This window comes from Marmota monax, unplaced genomic scaffold (genome assembly GCF_021218885.2).
Source record: "Marmota monax isolate L192 unplaced genomic scaffold, Marmota_monax_Labrador192_F-V1.1 WCK01_AAM20220418_F8-fsc00449, whole genome shotgun sequence".
In the NCBI taxonomy this organism is placed as follows: Eukaryota; Metazoa; Chordata; class Mammalia; order Rodentia; family Sciuridae; genus Marmota; species Marmota monax.
In genome coordinates this window covers 488,242-510,987 of record NW_026695239.1, presented here as the reverse complement: position 1 = coordinate 510,987, position 22,746 = coordinate 488,242, and the positions used below count along the sequence as shown (strand labels likewise).

Here is a 22,746-nt window from a genome sequence, read left to right as displayed (position 1 = left end):
GTCTGGGAAACCCTGGAATCCCTGATATTTTGTTGCCTGTAGATAAGCATTAAGAGGTTGAGGAGTTGTAAAGTGGCAAAGAAAAGATTTATGATACTTTCCTTACTGGTACTATTTAGGACAGTGTTTGTATTTTATTGTATATTCTTCCACATATAAATATACTGCCATGTGTGTAGGAGTATATTTGTATGTATGTATTATGTGTGTGTGTGTGTATGTGTATATATATATGTATATACGTATATATATATATATATATATTTTTTTTTCCCACCAAACTGAAATCACCCAGTGCTGAGGCGCTCATAAATGGTGGGCAAGTGCTCTCCTACTGCGCTTCATTCCCAGACCTGAAAATGGTTTCTAACTATGAGGTGGCAACAAGAAAGACTGATCTCCTAAAAATGTGAATAGTTTTTAAAGATTTATCTGCTGCAGCATATATTTTTAAAGTAAAGTTGGAAACAATCTGGAAGATCATTTAAATATACAATGAAATACTGTACAACCACAGTAAATGAAGAAATATGGAGATTTGAAAAAATATTCATGATGCATTGTTAAAGAAAATGGTTGTTAACAAATCAAGATTGATGATATGTCAATTGGGCAAAAATGCACATATGAATATATATTTTAAAAACTGATTGAGAGGCTGGGGGTTGTGGCTCAGTAGTAGAGCACTTGCCTAGCACATGCTGGGCCCTGGGTTTGATCCTCAGCACCACATAAAATAAAATAAATGTATTGTGTCCAACTACAATTAAAAATATTTTAAAAAACTGGCTGAAAGAATATATATTAAAATATTAAGAACAGTTATTCTCAATGGTAGGAAATAGTGTTTTTATGTATTTTATAAAATTTCTACAGTGATCATCATTGTTTCATTCCTATTCTTATTTTTAAATTATTTACAATCTTATACTATTAGTAATTGTGTGTCACATATAGAAAAGGAGAAGAAGCCGATGTGATTCTGCAATCTGTATTTGGGGTAAAATTGGGAGTTCATAACCAACTTGAATCTAATATATGAAATATGATATGTCAAGAGCTTTATAATGTTTTGAACAACCAATAAAAAAAAAAGAAAAGGAGAAGAAGATGAGGAAGAGGAAACAAGGACAGAATTTATTATTGATGAAAATTATTTGGTTTCTTCTTCAGCTCCCAAAGAGAACACTACTCCTCTCAAAAGTAATCCCGCTTTTCCTAAGCTGCTTCTTGGATCATTGCTGATACTTTTCCTGCTGTTGGCAATCTTATTCTTTGTTGCTTTTGTCAGTAAGTATAGCAATTCAATCAATAATCAATGTCTGCCTTACATGAAATGAAGATTTCTCTTAGAACTGACATTTAACACTGTGTTTATCCAGATAGCTGAACAAGAAAATTTCTCTGGGGAGATAAAATTCAGTTGTATCTATTGGAAATTTTGTTCTTTTTTAGGATTTAGTTACTGTCCTATAAAAATAATGGAATCCATTCTCATTAGAGAATTTGAAGAATATATGTGGGTAAACATGTTGGTGTAATACAGTAAAATCTTTGAGGCATCATCTCTGTATTAGGCTCTCTGTGAGGGCAGAATGTTTCCTTAGTAGCACTTATAAAGCTAGTCCTGTTTGACTTCACAGACACTTACATTTTTGGGGTATGTAATGGACAAGAAGGAGATGGGAAGAAATATTCCAGAAGAGTTCTCCAATACATTATCTTCTAATTATTTCTGTTCCGCCCAAGATTGTGTGAGATTTAAAACCCAACTTAGCAAATAGATTTTTGCATATCTTGGCTTTCAGAATTTATCAAGATTTTAAGTCATAAACTCAGCCTACTTTTGGATAGATATTTTATTCATTAATTTGGTCATTCAATAAGTGGTAATGGCCTTGTACTATTTGCTAGGCACAATGTTAGAGAGTCTAGAAAGAGTCACAAATTCTGTCCTCAAGAAACTGAATAGTGAAATGAACCAGTTCTTGCTGGGTGCAGGGGCACATACTTATAGTAATTCCAACTACTCAAGATACTGAGGACAGCCTGGGCAACATACTGAGACCTCCAAAAAAAGAAGAACCAGTGTTTGCAACGTTGCATGGGAAGTGTTCTGTAGGTAAGAAGTGAGCACAAGAGGTTGAGGTAAGCTTCCTGCAAGAGATGCCATCTAGAACTGTATATATCAAGAATGGTATAGACATATTATATATTTGGAGAAATATAAGCATACATGACTGGAACATATAGTGCTACTTGAAGAACTTTGAAATGAAGTTATTAGGGGCAGACATGAACAGGACACAGATTATGGAGTATTGTGTATCATTATAAAGAATTTGGATTTTTTCCCCTAAATATTATTTTACAAAGTAAATTAGTCTAAAATTTAGTGGGTTAAAAGAGCTATATATTTAGCTTCCACTTCTGAGGCTTGGCAATTTAGACTGGTTTCAGTTGGGAGTTTCCTCTGTCCTAGCTGAACTCACTCATGCATACTATGTCAGATACTAGTCATAGACGGAGAAAGAGGATGTCAAGTAGAATGACAGAGGCAATTTCACCACATTTCTGTTGTCATTTATCAGACTAGCCTGGGTTTGTTCACATGATCACTTACTGACTTCCAAGACTGAGGGTGAAAGGAAGCCAATCATGTTGAAGTCTCAATTTGGAACTAGCAGTTTCTTTTGCACATTCTGTTGGCCAAATGGAGTCTTAAAGGCAGCTCATATTCAAGTGGTGGAGAAACAGACCCCATATCTTGATTGGAGAAACTGTAAATTCACAGTGCAATGGGGTGTGAATACAGGGAGCGTGGAACTTTGAGGCCATTTATTCAGTGTGTCACAGTCATGGTAAGCCATTGAAAAATTCTGAACAAGGACTTGATATGGAAAAATTATGGAAAGTTTGTTTTTACAAAACTGTGACAATGGGTGTTAGAAAAATAAGTTAGAAGGCCAATGGATAATCTTGTTGATGCACATTGAGAGCCTGATCCAAGGAAACTGTTAGTGAAGAAAGAGGAGGTAGTTTTTTTTTTTTTTTTTTAATTTTTTATTGTGGGTTGTTCAAAACATTACAAATTTCTTGACATATCATATTCCACACTTTGATTCTAGTGGGTTATGAACTCCCCCCTTCACCCCATACACAGATTGCAGATTCACATCAGTTACACATCCATTGATTTACAAATTGCCATACTAGTGTCTGTTGTGCTCCGCTGCCTTTCCCATCATCCACCCTCCCCCCTCCCCACCTCTCCCCTCCCCTCCCCTCCTCTCTCTCTACCCCCTCCACGGTATAACCCTGAGGGTCTCCTTCCATTACCGTGCAATTTACCTTCTCTCTCCCTTTCCCTCCCACCTCTCATCCCTGTTAAATGTTAATCTTCTTCTCCTGTTCTTCGTCCCTACTCTGTTCTTAGTTACTTTCCTTATATCAAAGAAGACATTTGGCATTTGTTTTTTAGGGATTGGCTAGCTTCACTTAGCATAATCTGCTCTAATGCCATCCATTTCCCTGTAAATTCTATGATTTTGTCATTTTTTAATGCAGAGTAATACTCCATTGTGTATAAATGCCACATTTTTTTTATCCATTCGTCTATTGAAGGGCGTCTAGGTTGGTTCCACAGTCTTGCTATTGTGAACTGTGCTGCTATGAACATCGATGTAGCAGTGTCCCTGTAGCATGCTCTTTTTAGGTCTTTAGGGAATAGACCAAGAAGGGGAATAGCTGGGTCAAATGGTGGCTCCATTCCCAGCTTTCCAAGAAATCTCCATACTGCTTTCCAAATTGGCTGCACCAATCTGCAGTCCCACCAGCAATGTACAAGTGTACCCTTTTCCCCACATTCTCGCCAGCACTTGTTGTTGTTTGACTTCCTAATGGCTGCCAATCTTACTGGAGTGAGATGGTATCTTAGGGTGGTTTTGATTTGCATTTCTCTGACAGCTAGAGATGTTGAGCATTTTTTCATGTACTTGTTGATTGACTGTATGTCCTCCTCTGTGAAGTGTCTGTTCAGGTCCTTGGCCCATTTGTTGATTGGGTTGTTTGTTCTCTTATTGTCTAATTTTTGGAGTTCTTTGTATACTCTGGATATTAGGGCTCTATCTGAAGTGTGAGGAGTAAAGATTTGTTCCCAGGATGTAGGCTCCCTATTTACCTCTCTTATTGTTTCTTTGGGTGAGAAAAAACTTCTTAGTTTGAGTAAGTCCCATTTGTTGATTCTAGTTATTAACTTTTGTGCTATGGGTGTCCTATTGAGGAATTTGGAGCCCGACCCCACCGACTGTAGATCGTAGCCAACTTTTTCTTCTATCAGACGGCGCGTCTCTGATTTGATATCAAGTTCCTTGATCCATTTTGAATTCACTTTTGTGCATGGCGAGAGAAAGGGATTCAGTTTCATTTTGTTGCATATGGATTTCCAGTTTTCCCAGCACCATTTGTTGAAGATGCTATCCTTCCTCCATTGCATGCTTTTAGCCCCTTTATCAAATATAAGATAGTTGTAGTTTTGTGGATTGGTTTCTGTGTCCTCTATTCTGTACCATTGGTCCACACGCCTGTTTTGGTACCAGTACCATGCTGTTTTTGTTACTATTGCTCTGTAGTATAGTTTGAAGTCTGGTATCGCTATACCGCCTGATTCACACTTCTTGCTTAGCATTGTTTTTGCTATTCTGGGTCTTTTATTTTTCCATATGAATTTCATGATTGCTTTCTCTATTTCTACAAGAAATGCCATTGGGATTTTGATTGGCATTGCATTAAACCTATAGAGAACTTTTGGTAATATCGCCATTTTGATGATGTTAGTTCTGCCTATCCATGAACAGGGTATATTTTTCCATCTTCTAAGATCTTCTTCTATTTCTCTCTTTAGGGTTCTGTAGTTTTCATTGTATAAGTCTTTCACCTCTTTTGTTAGGTTGATTCCCAAGTATTTTATTTTTTTTGAAGATATTTTGAATGGAGTGGTTGTCCTCATTTCCATTTCAGAGGATTTGTCACTGATATACAGGAATGCCTTTGATTTATGCGTGTTGATTTTAAATCCTGCCACTTTGCTGAATTCATTTATTAGCTCTAATAGTTTCTTTGTAGAGCCTTTTGGGTCTGCTAGATATAGAATCATATCATCTGCAAATAGTGATAATTTAATTTCTTCTTTTCCTATTTTTATGCCTTTAATTTCTTTCGTCTGTCTAATTGCTCTGGCCAGTGTTTCGAGAACTATGTTGAAGAGAAGTGGAGAGAGAGGGCATCCCTGTCTTGTTCCAGATTTTAGAGGGAATGCCTTCAGTTTTTCTCCATTCAGAATAATGCTAGCCTGAGGCTTAGCATAGATTGCTTTTACAATATTGAGGTATGTTCCTGTTATCCCTAGTTTTTCTAGAGTTTTGAACATAAAGGGATGCTGTACTTTGTCAAATGCTTTTTCCGCATCTATCGAGATGATCATATGGTTCTTATTTTTAAGTCTATTGATGTGGTGAATAACATTTATTGATTTCCGTATATTGAACCAGCCTTGCATCCCAGGGATGAATCCTACTTGATCATGGTGTACAATTTTTTTGATATGTTTTTGTATCCGATTCGCCAGAATTTTATTGAGGATTTTTGCATCTAGGTTCATTAGAGATATTGGTCTGTAGTTTTCTTTCTTTGAAGTGTCTTTGTCTGGTTTAGGTATCAGGGTGATGTTGGCCTCATAGAATGAATTTGGAAGTTCTCCCTCCTTTTCTATTTCCTGAAGTAGCTTGAAAAGTATTGGTATTAGTTCTTCTTTAAAGGTTTTGTAAAATTCTGCTGTATACCCATCGGGACCTGGGCTTTTCTTAGTTGGTAGTCTTTTGATGGTTTCTTCTATCTCCTCAATTGATATTGGTCTGTTTAGGTTTTCTATATCCTCCTGACTCAATCTGGGCAGATCATATGACTTAAGAAATTTATCTATGCCTTCACTATCTTCTAATTTATTGGAGTATAAGGATTCAAAATAGTTTTTGATTATCTTCTGTATTTCTGAAGTGTCTGTTGTGATATTGCCTTTTTCATCCCGTATGCTAGTAATTTGAGTTCTCTCTCTTCTTCTCTTCACTAGCATCGCTAAGGGTCTGTCGATTTTGTTTATTTTTTCAAAGAACCAACTTTTAGTTTTGTCAATTTTTTCAATTGTTTCTTTTGTTTCGATTTCATTAATTTCAGCTCTGATTTTAATTATTTCTTGCCTTCTACTTCTTTTGCTGTTGTTTTGCTCTTCTTTTTCAAGGATTTTGAGATGAAGTATGAGATCATTTATTTGTTGGTTTTTTCTTTTTTTAAGGAATGAACTCCAAGCAATGAATTTTCCTCTTAGAACTGCTTTCAATGTGTCCCACAGATTCCGATATGTTGTGTCTGTGTTTTCATTTATCTCTAAGAATTTTTTAATTTCCTCCTTGATGTCTTCTATAACCCATTGATCATTCAGTAACCTATTGTTCATTCTCCAATTGATGTATGCTTTTTCCTTCCTTCTTTTATCGTTGATTTTCAGTTTCATTCCATTATGATCAGATAAGATGCATGGTAATATCTCTACTCCTTTATATTGTCTAAGAGTTGCCCTGTGACATAATATATGATCTATTTTTGAGAAGGATCCATGTGCTGCTGAGAAAAAAGTGTAACTGCTTGATGTTGGGTGGTATACTCTATATATGTCAATTAGGTCTAGGTTATTAATAGTGTTATTGAGTTCTATAGTTTCCTTATTCAACTTTTGTTTGGAAGATCTGTCCAGTGGCGAGAGAGGTGTGTTGAAGTCTCCCATGATTATGGTGTGGTGGTCTATTAGACTCTTGAACTTGAGAAGAGTTTGTTTGACGAACATAGCTGCACCATTGTTTGGGGCATAAATATTTATGATTGTTATGTCTTGTTGGTGTATGGTTCCCTTAAGCAGTATGTAGTGTCCCTCTTTATCTCTTTTGATTAACTTTGGCTTGAAATCTATTTTATTTGATATGAGTATGGACACGCCTGCTTGTTTCCGAAGTCCATATGAGTGATATGATTTTTCCCAACCTTTCACCTTCAGCCTATGTATGTCTTTTCCTATCAAATGCGTCTCCTGTAGGCAGCATATTGTTGGGTCTTGTTTTGTGATCCATTCTACTAGCCTGTGTCTCTTAATTGGTGAGTTTAAGCCATTAACATTTAGGGTTATTATTGAGATATGGGTTGTTCTTCCAGCCATATTTGTTTATTTCTGTTACTAAACATTGTTTGTTTTCCTCTTTGATTGTTTCCCCCCCCCCTTTACTGTCCTACCTCCCACTGTTGGTTTTCATTGTTATTTTCCATTTCCTCTTCCTGTAATACTTTGGCTAGGATGTTTTGAAGAGATGGTTTTCTAGCTGCGAATTCTTTAAACTTTTGTTTATCGTGGAAGGTTTTAATTTCATTCTCCATCCTGAAGCTTAATTTCGCTGGATACACAATTCTTGGTTGGAACCCATTTTCTTTCAGTGTTTGAAATATGTTATTCCAGGATCTTCTAGCTTTCAGAGTCTGTGTTGAAAGATCAGCTGTTATCCTGATTGGCTTGCCCCTAAATGTAATCTGCTTCCTTTCTCTTGTAGCTTTTAAAATTCTCTCCTTATTCTGTATGTTGGGCATCTTCATTATAATGTGTCTAGGTGTGGATCTCTTATGATTTTGCACATTCGGCGTCCTGTAGGCTTCTAGGATTTGGGATTCTGTCTCATTCTTCAAGTCTGGGAAGTTTTCTTGTATTATTTCATTGAATAGACTGCTCATTCCTTTGGTTTGGAGCTCTGTACCTTCCTGTATCCCAATGACTCTTAAGTTTGGTCTCTTAATGTTATCCCATATTTCTTGGATGTTCTGCTCATGGTTTCTTAACAGTCTTGCTGAGCTGTCTATGTTCTTTTCCAGTTGAAATACTTTGTCTTCATTGTCTGATGTTCTATCTTCTAAGTGTTCTACTCTGTTGGTAGTATTCTCCATTGAGTTTTTAAGTTGGTTTATTGCTTCCTGCATTTCTAGGATTTCTGATTGCTTGTTTTTTATAACCTCTATCTCCCTGTATAGTTGATCCTTTGCTTCCTGGATTTGTTTGCGTAATTCGTTGTCTAAGTGATCTTTCATTGTCTGATTTTGCTGTTTAATGTCTTCCTTGATACTCCAGATCATCTGAAGCATGTATATCCTGAATTCTTTATCTGACATTCCATCTGCTGCAGCTGTTACCTCTTCTAAAGTTGCGTTGACCTGCATTGCTTGTGGTCCTTTCTTTCCTTGTCTTTTCATACTGCTTGCGTATCTTTCCTGCAGGTGCGGGCGGCGGCTCTGCTCTCTCCTTATTCCAATTGGGGTGTCGTGGCTACCACGCCGGCAGGTCACTGGGCCTGTTCTGGGAGCTGGTGGCGGCTCTGTTCTGCCCCTACTCCAATTGGGGTGACGTGTCTGTCGTACCAGCAGGCCACTGGGCCTGTCCTGCTGGTCGGTCGCAGATCTGCCCACCTTTCGGGCACGAGTGGAGGCTCTGCTTTGCCCCTACTCCAATTGGGGTGTCGTGATTACCCCGCCTGCAGGATGCTGGGTCTGTTTCTGGCAAGGGAGGCGACTCTGCTCTGTCACTACTCCAATTAGGGTGGTGTTTGTACCCCGCCGGCAGGCTCCTGGGCCTGATCCGCCGGTCTGTTGTAGGTCTGCCTACCTTGAAGGCGCGGGCGGCGGATCTGCCCTGCCCCTCCTACCACGCCTGCGGACCCCTGGGCCTGATCTGCAGGTTGATCACTGGTCTGCTCACCCTGCGGGCACGGGTGGCGGTTCCGCTCCACCCCCACTCCAATTGGGGTCACGTGACCACCACACCGGCAGGGCCTGATCCGGGCGTGGGATAAGGATCTGCTCTGCCCCTACTCGAGTTGGGGTGACGTGTGTACCACACTGGCAGGCCACTGGGCCTGACCCGCCAGGCTCTCACAGGTCTGTTTACCTTGCAAGCGCGAAGGGCGGCTCTGCCCTGCCCCTCCTACCACGCCCATGTACTACTGGGTCGTGGGTCTGCCCACCTGGCGGGTGTGGGTGGCGGCTCCGCTCCGCCCCCTCTCCAATTGGGGTCACGCGGTCACCACGCTGGCGAGCCGCTGGGCCTGCTCCGGGGGCTGGCGGTGGCCCGGCTCCTTCCCTCTGGCTCGAGGACAAATTGAGGAGACTCGGGTGACTGAGCCTCACCCCCCTTACCAGGAGACCAACTGCTTATGTCACCGCTGGTATTGATGAAGATCTCTCCTCCACCGCTTTCTGCTGACATCAGATCTCTGCCATGTTGGTATCCTATGCGAATGGCAGCATTTCGTTCCCCTTGCCAGGCAACCCAAGCAATGGGTGAGTCCTGACCTGCCCTCAGCAGGACCCGGACCGAGACACAGTTTCCGCGGGCTCCTAGCCCCGGTCCAGGGAAGTTCCGGGAGCCGGAACTCGGCCGCTCCGTGCTCGGTGTAAGCTCCTATAAGTGTAGGCTCCAAGAAGCAGCCCCCGCGGGCTCAGTTCCGGGAGCCGGAATTCGGCCGCTTAGTGTTTGGTGTATGCTCTGATAGTAGCAGGGTCCAAGAAGCAGCCTCCGCGGGCTCCGCAGCCCTGAGCCAGGGCGGTTCCGGGACGGTTCCGGGAGCCGGAACTCGGCCGCTCTGTGCTCGGTGTAAGCTCCTATAAGTGTAAGCTCCAAGAAGCAGTCCCCGCGGGCTCAGTTCCGGGAGCTGGAATTCGGCTTCTTGGTGTTTCGTGTTTGCTCTGATATTAGCAGGGTCCAAGAAGCAGCCTCCGCAGGCTCCGCAGCCCGGAGCCAGGGCGGTTCCGGGACGGTTCCGGGAGCCGGGACTCGGCCGCCCCGCGCTCCGTGTTCACTCCGATAAGATCAGATTTTAAGAAGCCCCCAGGCGCTGAACCCTAGCAATCTGTCTGCAAGCCGCAGGCGAATTGCAGCCTGAAATTACCTGTTCTATGGCTGAATCGGGTCTCACAAACTTAACGTGAAGCGAGATAAGCCAGCGGAGAGAGGAGGTAGTTTTGAATGATAAAGGAGATATAATCAAGGAAGCCAACACTTGATGCATATTTAGATCTGATGATTAAGGGACCCAGGGAAGTTAAGTGTGACTCTAATATTTTGACCTAGTAAACTCAGCAATAATGAAGTCATTCAAAAAGGTAGACAATATAGGATGAGTAGCAGGTTTGTTTGGAAGATGATGATTTAAATTTTGAACATTTGAGGTTCTCCTGAACCTCAAATGTAATTATTTAGTAGGAGGAACATTTGTCTGTATTTTAGGAGGTTTGAGTTTTGGAATTTATTCAGGCGGCTGGTAACACCAGGGAATGTATGATATCACTCTGAAAGAAAACTTAGTATGAGAAGTAGGGAAAGGGATGAAACTCTGGAGAACACTATATTTTAATAGTTGGATGAAGGAAGAGGAGCTTATAAAAGAGAAGAAGCAACAGTAAGAAATATGAGGCAGAAACGGGAAAGAACGCTGTCCTAAAAAGTTAAGGAGAGAGAGAACTGTGGTGAAGAATTGCAAGTCCATTTGAAAGATGATTAATAAGTGGTCATAGGATGTTACTGATGACCCATTTCGAGGATGGGTTTAGTGAAATTGTAAAAGCCAAAGTCAGAATGAGGTGGGTCAAGGAAAAAACAGGGGTAGGGGGAAAGAGAAAATTCAACTCCTAGGGAGTGAGGTGAGTTTTAATTTGACAGAGACATTTGCACTTAGGAGTTAGAATCCTTTGTGATGGGGAGAGTTAAAGGACAAAAGAGAAAGAGAACAACATCCTTTTGATTAATCTTGAAGTTTCTAAAAAACATTTTTCTGTTCTTTAAGGTAAGCCATTTAGAAATGCTTAGAATTAGCAAATTCCTCCTTCTCCTAAAGTCCCAGGCTATGACATTTTTTTAAAAAATTGTTTTTATTTCTTGACTCAATATTTTTCCCTTGTTCTGTGTGATATGTTGCTTTTTAAAATTTTTTTATATATGACAGCAGAATGCATTACAACTCATATTACATATATAGAGCACAATTTTTCATATCTCTGCTTATATACAAAGTATATTCACACCATTCGTGTCTTCTTCATACACATACTTAGGGTAGTGTGATATCTATCTCATTCCATCATCTTTTTTTTTTATCCCTTTGCCCCCTCCTTCTTCTACCCTCACCTTTGCCCTATCCAGAGTTTGTCTAATTTTCTCATGCTCCTCCTCCCAACCTTCTATGTATCAGTCTCCTTATATCAGAGAAAACGTTCTGCATTTGGTTTTTTGGGATTGGCTAACTTCACTTAGCATTATATTCTCCAACTCCATCCATTTGCCTGCAAATGCCAGGATTTTATTTTCTTTCATTGCTAAGTAATATTCCATTGTGTATATATACCACGTTTTCTTTATCCATTCAACTACTGATGGGCATCTAGGTTGATTCCACAGTTTAGTCATTGTGAATTGTGCTGCTATAAACATTGATGTGGCTGTGTCCCTGTAGTATGCTGTTTTTAAGTATTGTGTGTATAGACCCAGGAGTGGGATAGCTGGGTCAAAAGGTGGTTCCATTCCCATTTTTCTAAGGAATCTCCATACTGCTTTCCATATTGGCTATACCATTTGCAGTCCCACCAGCAATGTATGAGTGTGTCTTTTCCCCCATATCCTCGCCAACGCTTATTGTTGTTTGCATTCTTAATAGCTGCCATTCTGACTGGAGTGAGAAGAAATCTTAGGATAGTTTTGATTTGCATTTCTCTAATTGCTAGAGATGTTGAATATTTTTTCGTATATTTGTTGATTGATTATATATCCTCTTCTGAGAAATGTCTGTTCAGTTCCGTGGCTTATTTATTGATTGGGTTATTTGTTTTTTTGGTGTTTAGCTTTTTGAGTTCTCTATATACCCTAGAGATTAGTGCTCTATCTGATGTGTGAGGGGTAAAAATTTGCTCTCAAGCTGTAGGTTCTCTATTCACCTCACAGATTGTTTCTTTTGCTGAGAAGAAGCTTTTTAGTTTGGATCCATCCCATTTATTAAGTCTTGATTTTAGTTCTTGTACTATAGAAGTCTTGTTAAGAAAGTAGGGGCCTAATCTGATATGATGTAGATTTGGGCCTACTATTTCTTCTACTAGACACAGGGTCTCTGGTTTAATTCTAGGTCCTTGATCCACTTTGAGTTGAGTTTTGTATATGGTGAGAGATAGGGGTTTAATTTCATTTTGTTGCATGTGGATTTCCAGTTTTCCCAGCACCATTTATTGAAGAGGCTATATTTTCTTCAATGTATGTTTTTGGCGCCTTTGTCTAATATAAGATAACTGTAATTATGTGGGTTAGTCTCTGTGTCCTCTGTTCTGTACCATTGGTCTACCAGTCTGTTTTAGTGTCAATACCATGCTGTTTTTGTTACTATTGCTCTGTAGTATAGTTTAAGATCTGGCATAGTGATGCTACCTGCTTCACTCTTCTTGCTAAGGATTGCTTTAGATATTCTGGGTCTCTTATTTTTCCAGATGAATTTCATGACTGCCTTTTTTTTTATTTCTGTGAGGAATGCCATTGGGATTTTGATTGGAATTGCGTTAAATACATATAGTGCTTTTGGTAGTATGGTCATTTTGACAATATTAATTCTGCCTATCCAAGAACAAGGGAGATCTTATCATCTTCTAAGGTCTTCTTTAATTTTGATATTTAGCATTCTGTAGTTTTCATTGTAGAGGTCTTTCACTTCTTTTGTTAGGTTGATTCCCAAGTATTTTTTTTTGAGGCTATTGTAAATGGGGTAGTTTTCTCATTTCCCTTTCAGAGGATTTGTCACTGATATACAGAAATGCCTTTGATTTATGGGCGTTGATTTTGTATCCTACTAATTTGCTCAATTTATTTTCTAGTTCTAGAAGTTTTCTGGTGGAATTTTTTGGGTCTTCTAGGTATAGAATCATATCATTGGTAAATAGTGCTAATTTGAGTTCTTCTTTTCTATGTGTATCCCTTTAATTTTTTTCATCTGTCTAATTGCTCTGGCCCGTGCTTCAAGAACTATGTTAAATAGAAGTGGTTAAAGAGGGCATCTCTGTCTTGTTCCAGTTTTTAGAGGGGGTGTTTTCATTTTTCTCCATTTAGAATGATATTGGCCTGGGGCTTAGGGTAGATGGCCTTTACAACGTTGAGGTATGTTCCTGTTATCCCTAGTTTTTCTAGTGTTTTGAACATGAAGGGGTGCTGTATTTTGTCAAATGCTTTTTCTGTGTCTATTGAGATGATCCTATGGTTCTTACCTTTAAGTCTATTGTGTGAAAATTCTCAAATGCATTTATTTGACCTCCACTCCCTTCCCACAGATTTGGCCTTCATTTGCATTTTATGTTAAGTATTGAAGGAGACTGTGGATAAGTTCCTTTAGATCCCATTATGATGGAACTGTCATGTCCTCTTCTAACTCCTCATCTTTTAGCTCTTCCTGGAGCTATCTAATATTTCAAAAACAGTAGGATTAGGCCTGTTGACTGTGGGGTCATGGGGAAAGTTTTCCTGTCAGGCTGTGTCCAATTAGGTAATAAGACATTTGTAGATTTTGTTTCTGTGTCAAATGCAAGAAAGCAACAGTAAAGGGCAATGACCTAGGTTGGGGCATGGCTCAGTGGTAGAGTGCTTGCCTTGCATGTTTGAAGTGCTGGGTTCGATCCTCAGTACCACATAAAAATAAATAAGGCAAATAGAGGTATTGTGTCCATCTACAACTAAAAAAAAAACTTTAATGAAAGAGCAATGACCTAATGCTACCAGGAAAATGATTGGTTTTTATTCTATTTTTCAGTTATCTTTAACAAATATTCTCAGCTACTTGAAGAAAAGAACTATAAAGTTTCTATGAAGACCTCGATTCACACAAATTTAAAGTGTGTAAGAAACAATTCAACCATGGAAGGTAAATTTAATGTGCCTAGAGTTCAGTTGCTGACTATAGTATTAAGGATCCCAAATCAGTATTTATGATTTCCAGATAGATCACACTAAAAAGAGTAGTCTCACAATCATTGTAAGCTACAAGTGTACAATACATAACACCTGAAATTCTTATACATTTAAAGTTTTCTATGCAATGCTTGATTGTAAAAAAGGATATATTGCTATTGCATTTCTTCAGCCGGTGCTTCTTTCTGAGGTTTCTGTGCAAGGCTACTCTTTTTCTCATATGTCAATTATAACAATTTGATAAAAATGATGATGAATATATTATTGTGAATGTGAATATTTTACATTAAAATAGGCTATTTTAAAACATCTTTATATTTACAGAAAAATTGAGCAGATAATATTAAAAGATTCTATTTTAATCCCCCCCTTGCACACACAGTGCCCTTTATTATTAACCTAAGTAAGGACATTTGTTATGACAAATGAACCAATATTGATGTTTTTATTACTAAATTCATGATTTTTCCCCCTTTGGTACTAGGAATTAATCTTAGGAATTCACACATCTAGGCAAGTATTTATCACTTAGCCACCTCTCTACCCCCAAATTCTTGATTTTCTAAATTTTCAAGTATTGTACTTTTGCTGCACTGGAGTCCCATGCAGTCCCCCACATTACATTTAGTTGTTATCTCTCTTTAGGTTCCTCTTTGCTGTGATAGTTTTTCAGACCTTCCTTGTTTTTGATGACTCTTAACAATTTTGGGAAACACTATTCTATATATTATAGGTTGTTCCTTATTAAAAGTTGAAGTTTTCCTAATGATTATATGGGGATTATTTCTTTTTGGGAGGAGGCTTACAGATGTCAAATGCTATTTTCATCACATCATTTTAATTGTTTGCATTATCAAAGTAGTTTTTGACTGTTGATGCCAAAGTTGATTACCCGAGGTAGTGTTAGATTTCTCCATTGTAAATGTATTCCCTCTCCTATTCCCAGACTATAGAGTTTACCAGGAGGTTGCTGTGTGTAGATAATATTTTATTTAGGGTGGAGGAGTCATGCTTTCTGTTTATTAGGGTGGAGTGTTAGTTAGAGCTCTCCAGAAGAACAGAAGCAATATGAATATGGATATTTATTTTAGGAACTTGGCTCATGCAATGTTGGGGGCTTGATAAATCCAATATTTGATCTGGGTAACTTGCAGGCTAAAGATTGAGGAAGGAGTGGCAGATTGAGGCCAAAGGAAGTCTGTTAAGCTTTTAAAAGGTCATTATATTTTTCAATGATACAATATCCATTTTTTTACATGTTCTATTTTTTTGTTTAGTCTATTTTTTCCTTTATTTGTTTCTTTTTTGGGGGGGGGTTTACAGGGATTGAACCCAGGGGCACTAAACCACTGAGCCACATTCCAACCCTTTTTATTTTTAATTGTGAGATAGGGACTCACTGAATTACTTAGGGCTTTTTCTTTGTTTCAAGATTGTTTATATCTTCTTGTTGAAGCATTTTTTATCATGGTTACTTTAAAATCATTGTCAGATCATGTTAACATTTTTGTTATCTGTATCTATTGATTATCATTTTTTACTAAATTTGAGAACTTCTTGGTTCTTGATATAATTAATTATTTTCTGTTGAAACCTGGATACTTTCATTTTGAGGTTTTGGAGTCTGGGTTTTATTTAAACATTATATTTTAGCTGGTTTTTTTCCTGATACCAGTCCACCAGGTGAAAGGGGCCCTGACACATTACTGCCTGGTGGAGGCAGATTCGGCTCCTTGGAACTTGAGGAAAGGAGTCTCCTTGTTATATCTGGGTGAACATGGGAGCTGCTGCTTTCATGCTGTTTCCTTAGGCTTGTAAATTTAATAATACACACAGTTTAAACATACATTTTCATATAACACACTTATTTGCCCTTCTTGTCAATAAAGGAAAAGTCTGGAGCTGTTGCCCAGAGCATTGGAAGTCATTTAGTTCCAGTTGCTACTTTTTTTCTACTGATGCAAACTCTTGGAATGCAAGTCAGGAGAACTGCTCTAGAATGGAGGCTCACCTGGTGGTGATCAACAGCAAGGAAGAGCAGGTACTTTCTAAGAGACAATGGAGTCATGAGCCTGTCTGACTTTTGTACTTGTCTTTGCTAAGAAGGGATATTGATGCTGTGGCAGAAGACTTTCCATAAGACAGATAGGAGAGGCTCCCTCAGCCTTCATATTACACACTTTGTACCTTCTTCAGTATAACTAACCTACCCCCAGGGAAACTATGGCATTCAACATGTAAGACCTGGGGGTTTAGTGAAAGGATGAAATGTTTCTGCCTATAACAGCAGTTGGTTATTTCAATATAAAACTGTTTTCTGAATTATCAACTGCTAAACAGAAAGGAGAATTAACTTGAATGGGCAAAGTTAAATTGAGAGACTCACAATCAGCAATCAGGAATGAAATTTTAAGAATCTGTGAAGTGCTGGGTGTTGTGGTGCATGTTTGTAATCCCATGGGGCTTGGGAGGCTCAGGTAGGAGGATCTCAAGTTCAAAGCAATCCCCTACAGTGTAGCAAGGCCCTAACCAATTTAGCAAGACCCTGTTCCTAATTGAAATATAAGAAAAGGTGGGAATGTTGCTCAGTGGTTAAGCATTCCTGGGTTCAATTTCTGGTACAAAAAAAATCATGATGTTATGAAAGGAAAATGATTAAATTCGTAAGAATTTTCTCATGCACAACTTTGAAGAATGTTCTTCAGTGAAGAAAAGAGGGAAAGTGTGGGTGGATCTGGATCACTGAGCTTGACCTTCTGCAGCAGTCTGCTGTTCGGAAGGGGCGGCCCTGTGATGGAGGCTAGGCTCCACAATGGAATATTACTCAGCAATAAAAGAGAATAAAATCATGGCATTTGCAGGTAAATGGATGGAGTTAGATAAGATAATGCTAAGTGAAGTTAGCCAATCCCAAAAAACCAAATGCCAAATATTTTCTCTGATATAAGGAGGCTGATTCACAGTGGTAGGGAGGGAGAGCATGGGAAGAATAGAGGAACTCTAGATAGGGCAGAGGGGTGGGAGGAGAAGGGAAGGTCATGGGGTTAGAAATGATGGTGGAATGTGATGGGCATTGTTATCCAAAGTACATGTATAAAGACATGAATTGGTGTAAATATACATTGTATACAACCAGAGATATAAAAAATTGTGCTCTATCTGTGTAATAAGAATTTGTAATGCATTCTGCTGTCACATATAAATAATAAAAAAATAATTAAAAAAAAGAAAAGAGGGAAAGTGAATTTGAGATGGAAATTCATCCTGATTGTAGATAGGTATTACTTTAATATTTAATAAAATTAAGGCTCACAGATGATGTCTTTTATCCTTTTGTGCTCAGAGATCTGCAGATCCCATATGGTTATTCCTGAACCATCTCCTTTTGTTTCATTTCTTTATGACCATAAAGAGTTCAGTTGAAAAATCACACTGTACCTTTAAATATGTAAAATTATTAATTGTTAGTAAAATCTTTAAAAAAATATAAAGCTGGAAATGTTAACTATGCCAATTTGATCATTATGCATTGTGTATATGTATCAAATTATCATGTCATCTGATAGATTTTACAATTAAAATAAGAAATAAATCACCAAAATTCTTTTAAGAATATTTTTATTAGTAAATCATATTTATACATGAGAATAGACTTCATTCTGTTTTATTAATATCAGTACATACTATGATTTGGCAAATAAAAACAACAACAACAACAACTCAGTTCAAGCTGAGTATCTAGAGCCTATGACTTTGCTTTTTCTTTTACTTTAGGATTTCCTCACTCAAAATATGGATAAAAAATCTGCTTATTTTATGGGGCTATCAGATCCAGAGGGTCAAGGACACTGGCAATGGGTTGATCAGACCCCATACAACCAAAGTGCCACGTGAGTACAGAATTAGATAAAGGAATCTAGGGTCCTGGATCATGTAGGAAGTTTAGAGTGTTCTATCATCAGTTCTGAAACTAAAACAGCTCACTCTTGTCCTGTTGCACACACAGTTAATCAATTTTATTACCTCATGAAATTATCACAGAACCCTAGGAGGCACACATTATTTTTCCTATTATAGCAATTGAGTTTGGAGAGTATAGATAGTTCAGCTAAGGTCTTCCAACACTAGTCTTTAGAACCAAGTCGATTCTACTTTGCTTTTAAAAACTCAATTTATTTTCTGTAATAAAAATTCATGTTTTTAAAGATCATTATGGATTATTGTGATTTAATATTTTTCATAAAGCAAAAATCCTAAATTTGTATACTATTACAATATCTCATATTTATGTAATCTTTAAAGGCATTTGAATACATTAGTATACTCCCATCTTTGATCCTTATATCTTCTTTGTGAAATATATAGTGCTGTTACTCTGGTTCTGTTTTTACATGGGCAAACTGAGAATTTAAGAAATTAAATTATTTGACCTAGGAAACAGGAATAAGTAGAAGATCTAGAGATTTAACTATTTCTTCAGACTTCAAAATCTTCCGATTAAAAAGGGAAAAAAAGCTCATATTGATTCATGGGACCATGTTGACTTCTCTTCATCATATAAGAAAGCCCCTTTTTCTGTTTCAGATTCTGGCATACAGGTGAGCCAAGTCACAGTGGAGAGCGTTGTGTTATAGTAAATCATCCTTCTCCATCATTACAATGGGGCTGGAATGATATAAATTGTGACATTCTTCAACGATCAGTTTGTGAAATGATGAAGATCTACTTATGAATCAACACTTTTCATGGTCATGTGTTTGGGTTTGCATTCATTATTCTAGAGATAGCTCATACGTTCTTTATGAAAGACATTCCATAGACTTTTAGGTATGTGGTCAACTATTCCACTTTTGAAGAAATGTAAGTGTTGCATATGGAATTTATCAGTTTACTTTCTACAGAGCTCCTAATACAATAATTGTGGGGGACTTTTACTTTATGTACAATGAGTTTACTGCATATTATTTCTGTACCATAATGATGGTACAGAATTTTCAAAAGATACATTTACTCAAAATGCCTTTGATTGCCTCAGTAAGGAGAGTAATTGAACAGGAGTGAAATATTTAATCCTGCGTCTAGCCAGTGCTGGAAGTCTTCACTCTACCTTGTGTTGTATGAGTGTGGTTGTGTGTCTTTTACTTATTTTTCTCTAGAGCATCTTTACATCAATGTGTGTGAACAGGTTTTATGTGAGGTTGTGTTTCAAGAGTGATATAGAATCAGAAACCATCATACTGAGCGCTAATCACTGAAAAGGATTGTAAGAAGTAATACAGTAGTTATGGTTTTAAGCCACTAGGTTTTGGGTAGAATGTTCAGTACTGGGGAGAATTCTTTTACTTTCATGTGACTATCATTTTGTAGAAATGATAATGTTGAAGCTGGCCGATTTCTCTGAAGGTGGAGATCTGCTGACAACTGACAACCCTCTAGAGCCCTTTGGATGTAAATTTTATTCAGATAATTTTAATTCTGAAACATGGATTATGTTAAAGATTAGATATGAGGTGTCTCCCAAAAGTTTATGTGTGACAATGAAAGAAAGTTTAGAGTTGACGTGATGGGATATGAGAGCCTTTACCCAATCAGTGCATTAATTTCCTGATAGGGATTAAATAAATGGTAAGTGTAGGCATGTAGGGTGTGGCTGAACGAGGTGAGTCACTGAGAGTGTGCCTTTGAGGTAGGTATTTTGTTGTGGTGGGAGGATTCTGTTTTTTTTTTCCTCTGTCTCTGCTTCCTGGTGGGTATGTCCTGAGCCATTTTCCTCTTCTACTACTTTATGCTTTGATGGTCTCTTTCACTTCAGACCCAGAGCTATGGGAACTGGCCATCTATGGACTGAGACCTTTGAAAGCATGAGCCCCAGATGAACTTTTCCTCCTCTAAAATTGTTTTTTGTCAGGTATTTTGGTCACAGTAGCAAAAAAGCTGACTAAAGCAGATTAGTTCTTTCTTTGTCTAAATGTTGGACATCATCAGTAGTGCACAGTTGCAGAGGATGAGCTTAATGATTCAAGTACAGAAGAAATCACGAGGTAGAGTTCAGCTGTATTAAAACAATTTTTCAGTGTAAAGGTTTGATGAAATATTGTGTAACAAAACTTTGGATAAAGTGCTTTGGAGAATTTAGAAATGTTGTAAATGGAATTTTTAAAATAAGGAACCAGCTTTAAGGATTGTGGTTCATGTTTGCTGTCTATGCATCCCTTCTTCCTCAAAAACAATATTTCAATATTGTTTAAAGTCACACTTTCCTTCTTGAAGCTTATGTGACTTGGGATGCTGTGAGTGAGTATGGATTAATCCAAGTCAACAATCATACTAGTGGTTGGTTTAGGAATAGCATGAATTGTTAGTTCTGCTAAGAAATTGCTTCTTCCTCTTCTCAGAGGAATCAGGGAGTGAATCTCCCTCTCCTAATGAACATGAAGAATCCTGTTCACAACTGACAGTCATACTGTAACCACGAGGGGAAGTAGCCTTCAAATGATAGAAACACCATGGATGGCAGAGTAGAGCCATGGGAAGAACCTGGTTATTTAAATTCTTTGTGAGTCACTGATTCTACTATTTTTACAGCATAGCCTACTGTGAATTTTTATTGTGAAGACTAATAAATTTCTAATTATTTGTTAGATTGAGTCCTGATGGATTTAAGAAAATATATTACTTTTAGTGACTAGATTTTATTGAGCTATCATTTACATAAGTAAAAGGCACACACTTTCAGAGTATAGTTCCATGATTTTGTCAGGTGTATGCAAACCTGTAACCACCATGATTATCTACAATAAAGATTTCTAGCACTGCCCAATGTTCCCTGTCCTGACCAAATGAATGCAGTGTTCTGATTCCAGCTTTTCAAATTCCATATAAAACAGATAACAAAGTTTGCTTTTTCTTTTTACTTTCTTTATCTCAATATGTTTGTAAGATTCTCCTAAGTTTTTTGTATTTTTTCATTGGTAGATTCAATTTTTTATGGAATTGTGTTTCACTGTAGAATGATCTATAACATGATCTGTTTATCTGATTTGCTATTTCTATATCTTATCTATTCTGAATAAAGCTTATTCTTTCACATGCCTTTTTGTGTAACTCTGCATTTATTTTTCTTAGAAATGTGTATAGGAATGGAATGTATTCACACCACAGTATTATAGAGAATAGTATTACTGCCCTAAAATTTCTCTGTCTTTTAGTTACTATCCTTTTCTTCCTGATAACTCCTGGAATTTTCTGATTTTTATGCTTTTGTCTTTTACAGATTGTCATAAGTTGGATCCTACACAGATTTTTCCAATGTCTTCTTATCATTAGTAATGTGCATTTATGATTCCTCCATTTTATTTTATGGCCTGTTGTCATTTCTTTTTATTGCAGAAAATATTCTACCACAGTTTTTTTATTCATCCATTGAAGTACCTGTTGATTGCTTCTAATGTTTGACACTTAGGAATGAAGTTTTATTTGGCCTCTTGTGGGGGTTTTTGTGTGGACATGTTTTTTTGTTCATGTGTTAACACCTAGGAACACTCTTATTGACTTGGGTGTTAAGACTAATAACTGTCTTCCAAAGTGGCTATCATTTTGCATTTGACCAGCCATGAATCAAAGTGTTCCTATTGTTACCTTTCCTTGCCAGCATTTTGAATTGACAGTGTTGTGGATCTTGTCCATTAATATGTGTGCTGTGGTGTCTAATTTTTAAAATGTCTTCTCCCTATGAATTACAATGTAAACTCCTTAGTGCAGTGACTTTGATTTGTTTATTGTTGAGTCCTCAGATATAACTGATTATCTGGCCACAAGTCATCACTCAATAAGTATTGATTGAAAGAGAAAATGAGTGTGTCTGCAGGAGTGGTAAAGTGTTGTCCATCACTGTTTGGGTAAAATGTTAAAAAATTTATTGAGTTTGGAAATTTAAGCCAAATCCTACATTCTAGCTTTTGTCAATAATGAAGTTCATGCTGTGAGGTCTGTCATATGCATACATCTATTTAGGGTAGGGACAAGGGAAGAGAGGGGTATTAGTTATTGGCTCCCTAAAACCACAATCACAAGTTCCATAAAAGATGAAATAAGCAGAAATTTTCTTTTTTTATTGATTTTCAAAAAAAAAAAAATAAATGACAGCAGAATGCATTATAATACTTATTACATGTACACAGCACAATTTTTCATATCTCTGGTTGTATATAAAGTATGTTGACACCAATTCATGTCTTCATACATGTACTTTGGATGATGTTGTCTATCACATTCCACCATCAGAAATTTTTATTTTAAAAATTTAAACTCAGTTTATGTTTAACTGATACATAAATCATTAAATTGTGCATATTATGGGGTACTATGTAAAGTTTCAACAAATGTATGCATAGTATAGTGTTGAAATCAAGTTAAACATATCTGTCTCTTCAAACATTTATCAGTTCTTTATGTAAAAGCAGTCAAAATCCTTTTTTTAATTTAAAAATTTGTTTTTAGTTGTAGATGGACACAATACCTTTATCTTATTTATTATTATGTGGTATTGAGGATTGAACCCTGTGCCTCACACATGGTAGGCAAGAGCTCTACCACTGAGCTGCAACCTCAGCCCTTAAAATTTTTTTTCCTAGCTTATTTTTATAGATGCATTGTAATCGAGGGCACAGAGT

At 37.6% G+C, this 22,746-nt stretch overlaps 1 protein-coding gene across 1 annotated transcript in view; it reads left to right on the top strand.

Moving 5' to 3' along the window:
* Positions 1 to 21,166, top strand: part of LOC124089803 (C-type lectin domain family 4 member A) — a 25,044-nt gene extending 3,878 nt beyond the window's left edge. Inside the window, exons 3-6 of the mRNA XM_046440015.2 lie at positions 13,917 to 14,027; positions 15,964 to 16,115; positions 17,849 to 17,964; positions 18,659 to 21,166. Of these exons, the coding sequence (XP_046295971.1) occupies positions 13,917 to 14,027; positions 15,964 to 16,115; positions 17,849 to 17,964; positions 18,659 to 18,806 (527 nt within the window). The 3' untranslated portion in view covers positions 18,807 to 21,166. The remainder of the gene's footprint in view (positions 1 to 13,916; positions 14,028 to 15,963; positions 16,116 to 17,848; positions 17,965 to 18,658) is intronic.
* The last annotated feature ends 1,580 nt before the right edge of the window (positions 21,167 to 22,746 follow it).